General features: G+C 40.9%; 1 protein-coding gene across 1 annotated transcript; it reads left to right on the top strand.

Moving 5' to 3' along the window:
- Positions 1-7,945: 7,945 nt before the first annotated feature.
- LOC142185501 (olfactory protein-like) lies at positions 7,946-11,424 on the top strand. The gene is made up of 5 exons (XM_075260930.1): positions 7,946-8,038; positions 10,230-10,366; positions 10,459-10,529; positions 10,847-10,954; positions 11,270-11,424. Exons 1-5 carry the CDS (start codon positions 7,946-7,948, stop codon positions 11,422-11,424), a joined length of 564 nt encoding a protein of 187 aa, XP_075117031.1.
- Positions 11,425-17,604: the final 6,180 nt, after the last annotated feature.

Below are 17,604 nucleotides of genomic sequence, written 5' to 3' on the forward strand. Positions count from 1 at the left end.
AGGTGCTTATACAGTGACCCCACAATAATGGTGCCAACCAAAGATCCCCTAATGTCAGAAATATCCAGTTTGCCTCTATTATACCCCCCAGATTATGACATGGCCCCATCACAATCAACCTTTTCCTCACTATCATCATCACAAGATTGCATGCTCCCGATAATATCAGCACACTCCTCTCCTGACATACTCTGTGCTGCTGGTGACTACCTACCACTCACCTACACTCTTTCTTCATTCTAAACACTGCACCTATGAAAAGCAACCCTGTGCTCACTAATATCACATGATAATAAAGATCACTGCCGTCACAAAATGTGTGCTGATGGGGAATATTCTCCTTCCAATAACAAGACCACATATCAGCACAACCATCTCCTGAAATCCTCTGTGCTGCTCAGATCCCAGCACCTCCGTTGCCATATTTATAATCTATCACTCACGTATATGCAACCCTGTCTTCTCAAACGTCATCAAATGAACGGACAAGGTCATTGACCAACCCCACCAAGCCTGTACACTCATGTCCTGAAATACTCTGTGCTGCTGTGACAGTCTAAACTTATATCCAAGGTGGACCCCTGTATCCAAATACATAGGGTTTATTTTAGGTGTTTTTCAACACAGAGTCATCAAGCACTATAATTTAGGGCTGACCCCTGACCTGAAGTGGCCTCATTGTAACCTGGCAGGTATCTTATATTACAGGTGTTATCACTGAGAGGAGGGGAAACAACCAAGATGTTCTGCCTTATCAGATAAGACGCTGATTTGGCACAATCAGGACCTGATAAGAAAGATAATGTGAATAAGATCCGATCTGGGAATAAGAAGGTTGTAATACAATCTGTCCCAGAGAACTGTGGACGTGACCCTCTCACCCACTTGTGACCTTGGCAGAACCCCACAAGTCACCCAGAGCTGGCACACCATGTTCTCTACTCTTATCTGCGGCGCCACAGCTTTTGTATCCAGGTTTAGGATTTGTAGAGAGGAGACCACAGGCGGCATGGTGGCGCCAGCCTTAATACAGAAAAACAAGAGGAGCCTCTTCTCTACACTCCAAAAATGTACAAAAATATCCAGAAATTAGGCCACATAGTCCGGCTGATACTATAGCCCCGCAGTTCTCAACCTGTGGTATGTGGAGGGTGGGAGGCAGAGACTGGTTGTATCAGTACTGAGAGGGGTGGTCAGTGGGGGTACAAGAGCCCCAGGGGCCAGGGGTGAGCTGAATTCAGCACTCACTGCTACAGGCACAGAGTTCTGGAGTCACATCAGACCCCAGAGCCAAGAGTAGTACAGCACTCCCTGGGAGTCATAGAGGGGGCATATTATACAGCGTAAGGGCACTGCAAGGGCCATTATACTTTCTGGGAGGAACTTGGGGTCATCACACTGATGGGGTAATTAAACTGTGGAGGGTACTGACAGGGCCATTATATTGCATGAGTGGACACTGAAGGGGCTATTATACTGTGTGGGGTAGAACTGACAGGGCCATTATACTGTGTGTGTGTGTGGGGGGGGGACACTGAGTGGGCCATTATACTACATGGGGAGCACAGAAGGAGCCATTGTACTACATGTGGGGGCATTTTTCTGTGTGAAGGGACACTGAGAGGTCATATTATACCACAAAAGACCAACATACTCTGTGTAGGCACTGCGTGGGATATTATTCTGCCTGGGGGGCAGTGAGCGAGCCATTTAACTGGAGGAACTAAGGGCATTATGCAGATGGGTGCCCCAATGCCCCCAAACACTACCTTTCTTTTCAAACCACATTGCCATATAATTGGCTCTGCCAGGGTAATATCATAAAAGCTGCCACTTTAATAGGAGGAATATTGCTGCATGCTGTGCTATTCCCATCAAATCTGACATACCTTAGGGTGGCTCCAGGTGTGCCTTATTTTGTTAACATGTATCACTGATCGCTACCTTGGGGGTTCTTGAAGATCATCCCTTAAGCAGTACATTCACTACTAGAAGTCGGCTGATGCGCCTATTCTGCGTATTATATGCACCACTGGAACATCAGCCAACACCTGGTAAGAGTCCACAAGATCCATTTTTGAGAGTGATCTGCTGGTGTACCCTACTTTCCACCTACCTGATTGTATTGTAGTCTATGGGAATCAAATGATTGCAAGTTCAAAATTTGTATGATATATATATATATACAGTCCTATGAAAAAGTTTGGGCCCTATTAATCTTAATCATTTTTAGTTCTAAATATTTTGGTGTTTGCAGCAGCCATTTCAGTTTGATATATCTAATAACTGATGGACACAGTAATATTTCAGAATTGAAATGAGGTTTATTGTACTAACAGAAAATGTGTAATATGCATTAAACCAAAATTTGACCGGTGTAAAAGTATGGGCACCTCAACAGAAAAGTGACATTAATATTTAGTAGATCCTCCTTTTGCAGAGATAACAGCCTCTAGTCGCTTCCTGTAGCTTTTAATCAGTTCCTGGATCCTGGATGAAGGTATTTTGGACCATTCCTCTTTACAAAACAATTCAAGTTCAGTTAAGTTTGATGGTCGCCGAACATGGACAGCCCGCCCTCAAATGATCTGAAAACAAAGATTGTTCAACATAGTTGTTCAGGGGAAGGATACAAAAAGTTGTCTCAGAGATTTAACCTGTCAGTTTCCACTGTGAGGAACATAGTAAGGAAATGGAAGACCACAGGGACAGTTCTTGTTAAGCCCAGAAGTGGCAGGCCAAGAAAAATATCAGAAAGGCAGAGAAGAAGAATGGTGAGAACAGTCAAGGACAATCCACAGACCACCTCCAAAGAGCTGCAGCATCATCTTGCTGCAGATGGTGTCACTGTGCATCGGTCAACTATACAGCGCACTTTGCACAAGGAGAAGCTGTCAGGGAGAGTGATGAGAAAGAAGCCGTTTCTGCACGTACACCACAAATAGAGTTGCCTGAGGTATGCAAAAGCACATTTGGACAAGCCAGCTTCATTTTGGAAGAAGGTCCTGTGGACTGATGAAACAAAGATTGAGTTGTTTGGTCATACAAAAAGGCGTTATGCATGGCATCCAAAAAAAATAGCATTCCAAGAAAAACACTTGCTATCCACTGTAAAATTTGGTGGAGGTTCCATCATGCTTTGGGGCTGTGTGGCCAATGCCGGCACCAGGAATCTTGTTAAAGTTGAGGGTCGCATGGATTCCACTCAGTATCAGCAGATTCTTGAGAATAATGTTCAAGAATCAGTGACGAAGTTGAAGTTACGCCGGGGATGAATATTTCAGCAAGACAATGATCCAAAACACCGCTCCAAATCAACTCAGGCATTCATGCAGAGGAACAATTACAATGTTCTGGAATGGCCAACCCAGTCCCCAGACCTGAATATCATTGAACATCTGTGGGATGATTTGAGAGCAGGCTGTCCATGCTCGGCGACCATCAAACTTAACTGAACTTGAATTGTTTTGTAAAGAGGAATGGTCCAAAATACCTTCATCCAGGATCCAGGAACTGATTAAAAGCTACAGGAAGCGACTAGAGGCTGTTATCTTTGCAAAAGGAGGATCTACTAAATATTAATGTCACTTTTCTGTTGAGGTGCCCATACTTTTGCACCGGTCAAATTTTGGTTTAATGCATATTGCACATTTTCTGTTAGTACAATAAACCTCATTTTAATCCTGAAATATTACTGTGTCCATCAGTTATTAGATATATCAAACTGAAATGGCTGTTGCAAACACCAAAATATTTAGAACTAAAAATGATGAAGATTAATAGGGGTGCCCAAACTTTTTCATAGGACTGTATATATATATATATATATATATATATATATATATATATATATATAAATAAAAAAAGAAGATTGCTTGGCACTCACCAAAAGTTGCGTAAAAAGTTGTAAACTTTATTGAAGAACGTCCATACAAAGTTAAAAGCGGGAGGAGGCACGCTCAGCAACCGGGCGACAGCTGTTTCGTATACAAAATATAATTTTTCAAGCTTGTTCATATTCGTATATATATATATATATATACATATATATATATATATATATATATATATATATATATATATATATATTTATTTATTTATTTGAGTATAAGCCAAATTTTTCAGCACAGTCTTTGTGCTGAAAAAGCCCCCCTCGGCTTATACTCAAGTCAAGCAAAAAAAAAAAAAAAATATTATTATTTATTTTTTTTAATTTATAATGTTTTTTTTAAATTAATTAATTAATTTAAAAATAGTAAAAAAAAAAAAAAAAAAAATATAATAAAAAACATTAAGTAGATAAAAGTTCTAAATCCCTCCTTTCCCTAGAATACATATAAAAGTACAAAATGACTGTGACACACATACACATTAGGTCTCCCTGTGTCTGACAGTGCCTGGTCTACTGAATATAGGGATCTGCAGTGCTCCTGTTCCGTCGGGAAGGGGTTAATAGGAGCACTGCAGATCCCCTATATTCAGCCAGACTGAATTCCAAATGGGGGGAAAAAAAATTCCTCAAGCTCAGGGAAGGGACAGACAGACAACCAAAACACCCCCTCCTTAGCACCTACTGCACCCCAAAACTCCGACCATTTAATTTTTGAAATTTTGAAATTTTCCAGCCCCCCCCCCCCCCTCGGCTTATACTCGAGTCAATAAGTTTTCCCAGTTCTTTGTGGTAAAATTAGGGGCCTCGGCTTATATTCGGGTGGGCTTATGCTCAAGTATATATGGTATATATATAATATATATAGTTCAAATCACCCCCATATCCCTAGAATACACATAAAACAAAAACATTACTGTTGAAACACATACAAGTTTGGACAGTGCCGCACCTCCCATGAGGCGACCTGAAGCGAGCGCTTCAGGCGGCACTATGCCAGGGCCTCAGGGAGGGCGGCATTTTTGCTAACCTAAGCCAGTCCAGGACAAACTGTCCTGGACTGGCTTATCACCGAGCGGTGGTTTGGGGAGGCCGCTGGATCAGCGCTGCTCCAGCAGCCTCCCCTCACGCTAAGGCAGAGAGCAGGCAGTCTCCAGGCCTACTCTCTGCCGGTGAACGGGGCTAAGCCCCGCCCCTTCACCCGGCCCCGCCCCCGATCCACCCGCCCCCGATATACCCGGCCACGCCCCCGATCCGCCCCCTCCTCCCAGCGGGGGGGGGGGGGCTTTCTGCAGTTAGCCTCGGGCGGCGAAAGGGGAAGGTTCACCCCTGCGTTTGGAATCCCTGTGTCCGGTTCTATTTACATTGGTGAAATATTATATTATTATGTTATTAAATATTTGACAAATTTTTTTGCTTCAAAATTTTTTTCCCTATTTTCCTCCTCTAAAACCTTAGTGCGTCTTATCGTCCGCTGTATCTTAATAGTCCGAAAAATACGGTACATTGTGATCCCTATATGGGGCTCACAATCTACATTTTTTCTAAAAAAATGGTGGTTTGGCACTTTCAATCTTTTTTCTTGCTACAGCGTTTACCATACTGGAAAAATATGTTTATACATTTGTAAACCGGGGCGTTTTCGGACACAACGACACAAGTATATGTTTTCGGACGTTTTTGGCCGTTTTCGGACACAAGTATATGTGTTTCATGGTATTTAAGTACTTTTATATGTGTTGTAGGGAAAGGGGGGTGATTTGAGCTGTTATTATTATTTTTTATTTATTTATTTATTTATTTTGATGCGGGAAGCCTGAAGAAAGGGTAGCTCGCTTCTTTTTTCCATGAGCGGGAACAAACCATTACAGAAAAAAGGCACTAGCGGTCTACATAGACCTCTATTGTGAGGGGACGGATTTTGAGGTGGATTCGGCGTCAAAATCCGCCCCCTCTTGACCTTAGGGGTCTTGAACCCCAGGGTTTCTGATCACTAATGCAATGCATTACAATACTTGGCAAAAAAATTGAAATTCTATTACAGGGTACATAGAGTAGCCTCCAATAGAATCCATTGAATAATAGGCCTAGGAACCTTCACAAGACTCCCGGCTTTCATGACATGCCGGCGATCACCAGGAAAATGGCAGTTCCCACGCACCGCTGGGAAAATGGCGCCTTGATCAGCTTTGATTGAGACGTCAAAGGGGTTAATGCCCACGATCGGTGCTCGCACCGATCATGGACATTAGCGCCGGGTGTCTCCTGTATAAAACAGCAGACACCGGGTGGCAATGGCTCCCAAGCCACCGCCATGATTAAACACCCAGCATCTGCCATACTAGTTTGGCAGATGTTGGGAAGGGGTTAAAAGACCTGTCCATACCACAAATACGTTATACATGTTATGGAAAGAGATCTCCCTTAATAAAGATCAGCCCAACCCTGCATTTCCACAAAAAACCCCACCCCAAACTCTTTCACCCGCTGGGCCATAGGAAAATTGGCCTACATGTAATGTATGTACACAGTGACTGTAGCAATAAAATAGTGACTGTAGCTCTGGAGTATAATACAGGATGTAACTCAGGATCAGTACAGGATAAGTAATGTAATGTATGTACACAGTGACTGCACCAGCAGAATAGTGAGTGCAGCTCTGGAGTATAATACAGGATAAGTAATGTAATGTATGTACACAGTGACTGCACCAGTAGAATAGTGAGCGCAGCTCTGGAGTATAATACAGGATAAGTAATGTAATGTATGTACACAGTGACTGCACCAGCAGAATAGTGAGCGCAGCTCTGGAGTATAATACAGGATAAGTAATGTAATGTATGTACATAGTGACTGTACCAGCAGAATAGTGAGCGCAGCTCTGGAGTATAATACAGGATAAGTAATGTAATGTATGTACACAGTGACTTTACCAGCAGAATAGTGAGCGCAGCTCTGGAGTATAATACAGGATCAGTAATGTAATGTATGTACACAGTGACTGCACCAGCAGAATAGTGAGCGCAGCTCTGGAGTATAATACAGGATAAGTAATGTAATGTATGTACACAGTGACTGCACCAGCAGAATAGTGAGTGCAGCTCTGGAGTATAATACAGGATAAGTAATGTAATGTATGTACACAGTGACTGCACCAGCAGAATAGTGAGCGCAGCTCTGGAGTATAATACAGGATAAGTAATGTAATGTATGTACACAGTGACTGTACCAGCAGAATAGTGAGCGCAGCTCTGGAGTATAATACAGGATCAGTAATGTAATGTATGTACACAGTGACTGCACCAGCAGAATAGTGAGCGCAGCTCTGGAGTATAATACAGGATAAGTAATGTATGTACACAGTGACTGTACCAGCAGAATAGTGAGCGCAGCTCTGGAGTATAATACAGGATAAGTAATGTAATGTATGTACACAGTGACTGCACCAGCAGAATAGTGAGCGCAGCTCTGGGGTATAATACAGGATAAGTAATGTAATGTATGTACACAGTGACTGCACCAGCAGAATAGTGAGCGCAGCTCTGGAGTATAATACAGGATAAGTAATGTAATGTATGTACACAGTGACTGTACCAGCAGAATAGTGAGCGCAGCTCTGGAGTATAATACAGGATAAGTAATGTATGTACACAGTGACTGCACCAGCAGAATAGTGAGCGCAGCTTTGGAGTATAATACAGGAGAAATAATATATGTACAGAACTTTGTTATTACTTCATTATTGGTGAGGAAAAGTAAGTTGAGACCCAAAACATATAAAATACACAACTATGGTGCTTACTATAAAGATATAGATATGTAAAAATATAATGGATTATTTTTACATTTTTGGCACCTGCTGCTCCTTAAACTGAAATTAATCCCTCATTAAAAACCAAAGACTTTAGGTCGCTTATTACATAATGCACTTACTTCCAACAATTTTTTTTTTTTTTTTTTTTATCTCTGGCGTTCTGCTCATGCTCCTGATTTATGTATATATAGGGACACGAGAAGAAGAGAACCTCACATCAACACATCATTACAATCGCAACCATGCTCCAATTTACAGCAGCCGCTCTGCTCCTCCTCTTCATCCAATGCCAAGCTCAGGATGTAAAGGTCCAGGAAAATTTTGACCCTGTTGGGGTAAGTGCAGAGAATTAATCAATTTTTTTCTATAAATGTAGGAAACAGTTTTCATGTTATTACACTTCACAACCAATTGGATTCCACTGATATTTTTTCGGAGTCAGCAACCTGCAGCAACCAGCAGTTTTAGCTCATATTCATTTCATCCTAAATTTACTACAATAATTGCACTTTTTCCTTTGCCTGGCCCTGTTTCAGTATCAACTTACCAAACTAAGCTCAATATATACTACACTAAACAGTATAATATGTACAAGAATATAACTATCGATACTATAATACTGCCCACTATGTACAAGAATATAACTACTATAATACCGCTCCTATGTACAAGAATATAACTACTATAATACTACTCCTATGTACAAGAATATAACTACTATAATACTACTCCTATGTACAAGAATATAACTAATATAATACTGCTCCTATGTACAAGAATATAACTACTATAATACTGCTCCTATGTACAAGAATATAACTACTATAATACTACCTCCTATGTACAAGAATATAACTAATATAATACTGCTCCTATGTACAAGAATATAACTACTATAATACTGCTCCTATGTACAAGAATATAACTACTATAATACTACCTCCTATGTACAAGAATATAACTACTATAATACTACCTCCTATGTACAAGAATATAACTACTATAATACTGCTCCTATGTACAAGAATATAACTACTATAATACTACTACTATGTACAAGAATATAACTACTATAATACTACTACTATGTACAAGAATATAACTACTATAATACTGCTCCTATGTACAAGAGTATAACTACTATAATACTACCTCCTATGTACAAGAATATAACTACTATAATACTACTCCTATGTACAAGAATATAACTACTATAATACTGCTATGTACAAGAATATAACTACTATAATACTACCTCCTATGTACAAGACTATAACTACTATAATACTACCTCCTATGTACAAGAATATAACTACTATAATACTACTCCTATGTACAAGAATATAACTACTATAATACTGCTCCTATGTACAAGAATATAACTACTATAATACTGCTTCTATGTACAAGAATATAACTACTATAATACCGCTCCTATGTACAAGAATAAACTACTATAATACTACTCCTATGTACAAGAATATAACTACTATAATACTACTCCTATGTACAAGAATATAACTAATATAATACTGCTCCTATGTACAAGAATATAACTACTATAATACTGCTCCTATGTACAAGAATATAACTACTATAATACTACCTCCTATGTACAAGAATATAACTACTATAATACTGCTCCTATGTACAAGAATATAACTACTATAATACTGCTCCTATGTACAAGAATATAACTACTATAATACTACCTCCTATGTACAAGAATATAACTACTATAATACTACCTCCTATGTACAAGAATATAACTACTATAATACTGCTCCTATGTACAAGAATATAACTACTATAATACTACTACTATGTACAAGAATATAACTACTATAATACTACTACTATGTACAAGAATATAACTACTATAATACTGCACCTATGTACAAGAATATAACTACTATAATACTACCTCCTATGTACAAGAATATAACTACTATAATACTGCTCCTATGTACAAGAATATAACTACTATAATACTGCTATGTACAAGAATATAACTACTATAATACTACCTCCTATGTACAAGAATATAACTACTATAATACTACTCCTATGTATAAGAATATAACTACTATAATACTGCCCCTATGTACAAGAATATAACTACTATAATACTGCTAATATGTACAAGAATATAACTACTATAATACTACCTCCTATGTACAAGAATATAACTACTATAATACTGCTCCTATGTACAAGAATATAACTACTATAATACTACTCCTATGTACAAGAATATAACTACTATAATACTACTCCTCTGTATAAGAATATAGCTACTATAATACTACTCCTATGTACAAGAATATAACTACTATAATACTATCTCCTATGTACAAGAATGTAACTACTATAATACTACTCCTATATACAAGAATATAACTACTATAATACTGCTCCTATGTACAAGAATATAACTACTATAATACTACTCCTATGTACAAGAATATAACTGTATAATCCTGTGCTGTCTCTTGATTCCTGTATTAACCATTGCTATCTCCATAGTTTTCAGGTGATTGGTTTGGCCTCCTAGCAGTATCAAACTGTCCCATGTTTCAAAAAATGAAAAAGGACATGACCCGTCCTATTATTAAATACACATGGGATGGCTATAATATGAAAACCAGCGTGGCTTTCAAATCGTAAGTATCTGTTATGAGATATTGTATAACTATCGCGGTCATTGATGATTTATCAGACAGATACTGATACAATATTTCCTAATCTCTCTTAGAGATAAGGGCTGCCAGCAGATGGATGCCAATCTAGTGACTGTCGCCAATGGGCACTATAAACACGACTCTGGTCAGTATTCTTAGCCCTGTATCATCATTTTACACCTGACATTTTACTACTCCTAGACCAATGTACTGAAACAATCCCTCAGCTGTGCGAACGTGTCAGCTTCTGAATATAAACAATGATTCACTCCATTCATTGACAGCAAGCAGTGTTCTTAGCTTTATTATAAATGGAGTTAAGTAGTAGTGGGTTGCCATATACCGCTTGCCACTTTTCAGAGTCTTCCTGGGACTAGACAGCTCTTCTCACAGGTTGTTGCTGGTATATACTGGTGTCACTGGTCATCTCATATGACAATAAATCCCATCCTTTCCACACAGCACAAGGAAATACTGAAATTATCATCACCGGCGCGGACAAGTCATTTGCTATGGAATATAGGAAGATGGTGCATGAGGGAAGTCCTTGCACAACCCTCAATCTGCTAGGTAAGGGATAAAGCGCACTACACAAACGGTTAACCCTGTTCATTAGAAGGGAATTCCTAATCCCAACCATAAGGTGGGCATGGAGAGACCTGGGACCACCATTGATGTTAATGTAATGAATGTATGGACATGCAGGCTCCTCCAAACAGACAGACGCTCTTTATATATTTTTCTATGCTCTGACTTTGTATTTGCAATTGGAGCCCATGTGTACATTCCCCTTGCATGTTTACCCACATTGGCACATGGGCCCATACATCTGCCTAGTACTGTAACTGTGTGGTGTAACTGGTTGTAATTGCTCTTCATCCCCAGGGAAAAATGATAAAATGCCAGATGAAGTGAAAAATAGATTCGTAGGTTACATGCATCAATTGGGGCAAAAGGATGAAGACCTGAAAGTTTTCCAGAATGGAGGTATGGAGAACGGACGAATGCAGGGCCTGAACTGGAAGATGTACGGGAGATAGGATTGTAATATGGGAAAATATAGGATTGTAATATGGGGATACATAAGGTATAGGATTGTAATATGGGAGTGTATGGGATATAGGATTGCAATATGGGAATCTACAGGATATAGTATTGTAATGTGAGAATGTATACGATATAGGATTGTAATATAGGGATGTATAGGATATAGGATTGCAACATGGGAATGTAAGGGATATAGGATTGTAATATGGGAAAATATAGGATCTAGGATTGTAATATGGGGATACATAAGATATAGGATTGTAATATGGGAACGTATGGGATATAGGATTGGAATATGGGAATCTACAGGATATAGTATTGTAATGAGAGAATCTATACAATATAGGATTGTAATATGGGGATGTATAGGATATAGGATTGCAACATGGGAATGTAAGGGATATAGGATTGTAATATGGGAAAATATAGGATATATGATTGTAATATGGGGATATAAGATTAAAATATGGGAATGTATAGAATATAGGATTGTAATATGGGAATGTATAGGATATAGGTTTTTAATATGAGAATGTATAGGATATAGGATTGTAATATGAGGATGTATAGAATATGGGATTGTAATATGTGAATGTATAAGAGGATACGATTGTAATATGGGAATGAATAGGACATAGGATTGTAATATGGGGATGTACAGAATATAGGATTGTAATATGGAAATGTACTGTATTGGAGGATAGGATTGCAATATGTAATATGGGAATGTATAGGATTGTAATATAGGAATGTATAGGAGGATAGGATTGTAATATGCAAATGTATAGGATATAGGATTGTAATATAGGAATGTATAGGAGGAAAGGATTGTAATATGGGAATGTATAGGATGTAGGATTGTAATATGGGAATGTATAGGATATAGGATTGTAATATGGGGATGTATAGAATTGTAATATGAGAATGTATAGTATATAGGGTTTTAATATGGGGATATGTAGGATATAGGATTGTAATATGGGAATGTATAAAACTGTAATACAGTATATACAGTAATACAGTATAGGATTATGATATGGCAACATATGGGATATAGGATTGAAATACAGGAATGTATAGGATTGTAATATGGGAATGTATAGGATATAGGATTATGCGATAGTACTATACTCGGATACAGGATCTTTGCGATCCCATTTTAGATATGACACTATGGTGTGCGGATGTTCCTCACCCTTCAGAGCTGTTATTCATTATAATGTCTGTTTTTGATATTTTCACAGGGGAATGTGTCCCCAAGTAAAGTCAGGTAAATTTCTATCTGGTTAATCTAACATCTGATAATCCACAAAATCTGATGCTCTAGAATCTGCTCCCGGCACATGACAGCTATTCCTTTTGACCCCTATACACTTGCACCCTCTAAGCTCACCATGTGTGCATGATCTCAGTAAGGATAGGGCAGCTCATCTCTCAAGGGGGGGGGGGGGGGAGGCACAGGAGCTGACATTTTTACATTTAACTTGCCCAGTGCTTCTTTTCACGCCCCCTCCCCAGGTATGGCTGATCATCATGTAATCTGTATGGCCAGCTTAATGTATAGGAGAAAAAACTAAAATGAATGATTGGGACAGCAGCAGATAGTCGGTGAACATACCAATAGAATATCCCTGTAGGGAGCTAATGGGCCATAGAAGAGAGAGGGCCAGACCCAAGTTGTCCTTTTTCCCTGAACTTTTCTCCTTTCCTGTTAGCAAAAGGAGGAGATAAGGGGGAAAATAGGCAGGAGCATGTCCTAGGGGTATAGAGGGTCAAAGTAGGGTCCCCTGACCTCCAAGTACCCCAATTGATCCATAATCATGTGATAAACCAGAATCCTGCGCACTTCAGCAAGCCTGATATTCTCCTGTATAGATGTATCCCCTTCTTCTCCATTCTATCATATATGTGACGCTTATATTCTCCCGTATAGATGTATCCCCTTCTTCTCCATTCTATCATATATGTGACTCTTAGCTAGCTTCTACCAATATTGACTGTGTGATAGGTGGCTGATCTCAAGAACAATGACCTCTGACCTTCTGCCCTGTTTATGTTTTACAGAGATTTCACCAAGTAAAGCAAATTGCTCACATCCCCCTGAAATTCACACTCCAGCTCTCACTATACCCCCAAATCTTCTCTGATCTATTGTTGAATCAAATAAAACCAAACAAAGCAAAGATATGTCTTGTGTATTATGTACTGAGACGCTGTATCTAAGCCTATGATGTGTGATACAGTCTATAGAATAACTGTATGTAATCCCATCGTGTGTGATATTGTTTGCTGAGATGTGTATCTAATCCTATCATGTGTGACACTGACTGCTGGCCTGGGGTATCCAATCCTACCATATCCGATAAGGCGATGTACCCAGTGGCGTAACTACTGAGGCAGCAGGGGTAGCAGCTGCCACAGGGCCCGGGACATTAGGTTTTTTTTCCCCTTTACCAGCTGGAGTTACTACAGCCGGTAACGGGCCCTATTTTCTTATCGATCCTGGCACTGGCCGGGATCGGTAAGTGACGCTGCGGGCCCCACAGACATCATTATTATACTCATGGGTCTTTTCAGACTCCCGAGTATAATGATCGGGGGTCCAGGAAAGGTAAGCAAACATAAAAAAATCGTGTTACTTACCTTTCCAGGCTCCTGGTAGGTTCGAGCCTACTTCTGGACGCTGCCTGACATCACATGGCCGGGAAGCAGGTCCCGGTCATGTGACATCCTGGACGTCATTAATGAAGGCCGACACCACCAAGGACTGCAGGGGAGCTGGAGATAGAATATAATAACTGTTCATGGGAGCCCACAGTGGGACATAATACTGTGTGCAGGGGCCACTATGGGATATAATACTGTGTGCAGGGGCCACTATGGGATATAATACTGTGTGCAGGGGCCACTATGGGATATAATACTGTGTGCAGGGGTCACTATGGGACATAATACTGTGTGCAGGGGTCACTATGGGGTATAATACTGTGTGCAGGGGCCAGTATGGAGCATAATACTGTGTGCAGGGGTCACTATGGGACATAATACTGTGTGCAGGGGTCACTATGGGATATAATACTGTGTGCAGGGGCCACTATGGGACATAATACTGTGTGCAGGGGCCACTATGGGATATAATACTGTGTGCAGGGGTCACTATGGGGCATAATACTGTGTGCAGGGGCCACTATGGGATATAATACTGTGTGCAGGGGCCACTATGGGACATAATACTGTGTGCAGGGGTCACTATGGGATATAATACTGTGTGCAGGGGCCACTATGGGACATAATACTGTGTGCAGGGGCCACTATGGGATATAATACTGTGTGCAGGGGTCACTATGGGGCATAATACTGTGTGCAGGGGCCACTATGGGACATAATACTGTGTGCAGGGGCCACTATGGAGCATAATACTGTGTGCAGGGGTCACTATGGGGCATAATACTGTGTGCAGGGGCCACTATGGGGCATAATACTGTGTGCAGGGGTCACTATGGGGCATAATACTGTATGCAGGGGCCACTATGGGACATAATACTATGCGCAGGGGTCACTATGGGATATAATAGTGTGTGCAGGGGCCACTATGGGATATAATACTGTGTGCAGGGGCCACTATGGGATATAATACTGTGTGCAGGGACCAATATGGAGCATAATACTGTATGCAGGGGCCACTATGGGACATCATACTATGCACAGGGGTCACTATGGGATATAATAGTGTGTGCAGGGGCCACTATGGGGCATAATACCATGTGCAGGGGCCACTATGAGGGATAATACTGTGTACAAGGACCACTACGGAGCATAATAGAGAGTGCAGGAATGGGGGGGTGTCGGTCGGGGTCTTCAGCGGGCGTCGGTCGGGAAGGGCGAGCATGTCAAAAGTTCGCCACGGGGCCCCGCCGGTCCTAGTTACGCCACTGAATGTACCTAATCCTATCATGTGTGATACTGTGTGATGAGGGAGCGTGTCTAATCCTATGATGCATGATAACATCAACTAAACTGGTGTATCTATTCCTATGATATCTGGGACTGTCTGCTGTATTGGTGCAAGGAAAAAATGAGTGAACCATGGTTGCCCTAACACTCTGGGCAAATCTACCCAGAAGAAGACAAAACCCCCACAATGGTGATACCATCTTTCCTATTGGTCCCCTCACCCCTGATTAGACAGATTTCTGTACTGTCCATTTATACATATGTACACTGTATTACAGCAAGAGAATGGTAATGAGCTGCAATACCAACCACGGCCACAGGGTATGACGCTGTGCTTTTGAATGGTTGGAAGGGAGAGGACTCCTTAATCCTTTCTGGACTCCTTTTACAGCACGTATCTCCTGATAGAAATAAAGGACTTGGCATGTTAAAACACAAAGTCTCTGATCCTTGAGATCATCTACTGTGGGGGAGAGCAGGAAGGCCGCCATATATAATAGATGGTCGGCCAGCGTCCCTGAAATTGGTGGGTTCAGCCAATGGTCATCTAAAATCTATGCTAGACATAAAATTTGAGTACCCGTATATCCCTAGTGTCACAGGCAGTATACAGGGGCGCACAGCTCTGCTATATCACTAATGTTTGTTAGGTCTGGTGAAAAACAAGAAGAATCTTTACTTTTAGATCTCAGAGATAAAGTTCTGTTTAGTGGTTAATGATTGTGAGCAAATAAAAGGAGAAGTTCAAAGATAAAAGGACAAAGGAAAAGAAACTGCTAGAAATACAGAGGAATCACCCCAAAATAATCTGCTTATTAAGCAAAATATACATGGGGAAGACACACAGAAGACTCAAGAGTATAGAGATCCTAAGAAACTGATTCTTTATCCTGTACCCCAAGTATCAGCCTGTCATTATCCTGTACCCCAAGTATCAGCCTGTCATTATCCTGTACCCCAAGTGTCAGCCTGTCATTATCCTGTACCCCAAGTATCAGCCTGTCATTATCCTGTACCCCAAGTATCAGCCTGTCATTATCCTGTACCCCAAGTGTCAGCCTGTCATTATCCTGTACCGCAAGTGTCAGCCTGTCATTATCCTGTACCCCAAGTATCAGCCTGTCATTATCCTGTACCCCAAGTATCAGCCTGTCATTATCCTGTACCCCAAGTATCAGCCTGTCATTATCCTGTACCCCAAGTGTCAGCCTGTCATTATCCTGTACCCCAAGTATCAGCCTGTCATTATCCTGTACCCCAAGTGTCAGCCTGTCATTATCCTGTACCCCAAGTGTCAGCCTGTCATTATCCTGTACCCCAAGTATCAGCCTGTCATTATCCTGTACCCCAAGTGTCAACCTGTCATTATCCTGTACCCCAAGTATCAGCCTGTCATTATCCTGTACCCCAAGTGTCAGCCTGTCATTATCCTGTACCCCAAGTGTCAGCCTGTCATTATCCTGTACCGCAGGTGTCAGCCTGTCTTTATCCTGTACCCCAAGTATCAGCCAGTCATTATCCTGTACCCCAAGTATCAGCCTGTCATTATCCTGTACCCCAAGTATCAGCCTGTCATTATCCTGTACCCAAAGTATCAGCCTGTCATTATCCTGTACCCCAAGTATCAGCCTGTCATTATCCTGTACCCCAAGTGTCAGCCTGTCATTATCCTGTACCCCAAGTGTCAGCCTGTCATTATCCTGTACCGCAGGTGTCAGCCTGTCTTTATCCTGTACCCCAAGTATCAGCCTGTCATTATCCTGTACCCCAAGTGTCAACCTGTCATTATCCTGTACCCCAAGTATCAGCCTGTCATTATCCTGTACCCCAAGTGTCAGCCTGTCTTTATCCTGTACCCCAAGTGTCAGCCTGTCATTATCCTGTACCCCAGGTATCAGTGTTAATTTTACACTAGGTTTTGCAGACAACTTTAGGTTCGAGGTCTTATATTCTTGCTGACTTCCATAATAGATATACAGTATGTTGTATTGATTTGCTGTCACTGCTGTTGCCCCCGCATGTACTGTGATGTGTTTCCGAAGTGGGGGAGTGTTCACCATGTCCCCTTTATTTGAAGTTCAGATCAATACATCTTCTGACCATTGGTCAGATTTTGTGATGAAACCCTGAGTCCACCTCACAGGTTGCGTCCTTCACTTGCACATTACACAATTGTTAGCTGACAGAAGCCGCAGTTTATCAGGGAGCTGATCGTGAAC

Source organism: Leptodactylus fuscus, chromosome 11 (genome assembly GCF_031893055.1).
Source record: "Leptodactylus fuscus isolate aLepFus1 chromosome 11, aLepFus1.hap2, whole genome shotgun sequence".
NCBI classification, from domain to species: domain Eukaryota; kingdom Metazoa; phylum Chordata; class Amphibia; order Anura; family Leptodactylidae; genus Leptodactylus; species Leptodactylus fuscus.

What these genes read in the sequence shown, in the direction of transcription:
- LOC142185501 (XM_075260930.1), top strand. Translation starts at nt 7,946, where the DNA reads ATGCTCCAATTTACAGCAGCCGCTCTGCTCCTCCTCTTCATCCAATGC. An exon ending in AAAATTTTGACCCTGTTGGG is followed by an intron (nt 8,039 to 10,229) that starts GTAAGTGCAGAG and finishes CTATCTCCATAG; the next exon opens with TTTTCAGGTGATTGGTTTGG. An exon ending in GCACTATAAACACGACTCTG is followed by an intron (nt 10,530 to 10,846) that starts GTCAGTATTCTT and finishes CTTTCCACACAG; the next exon opens with CACAAGGAAATACTGAAATT.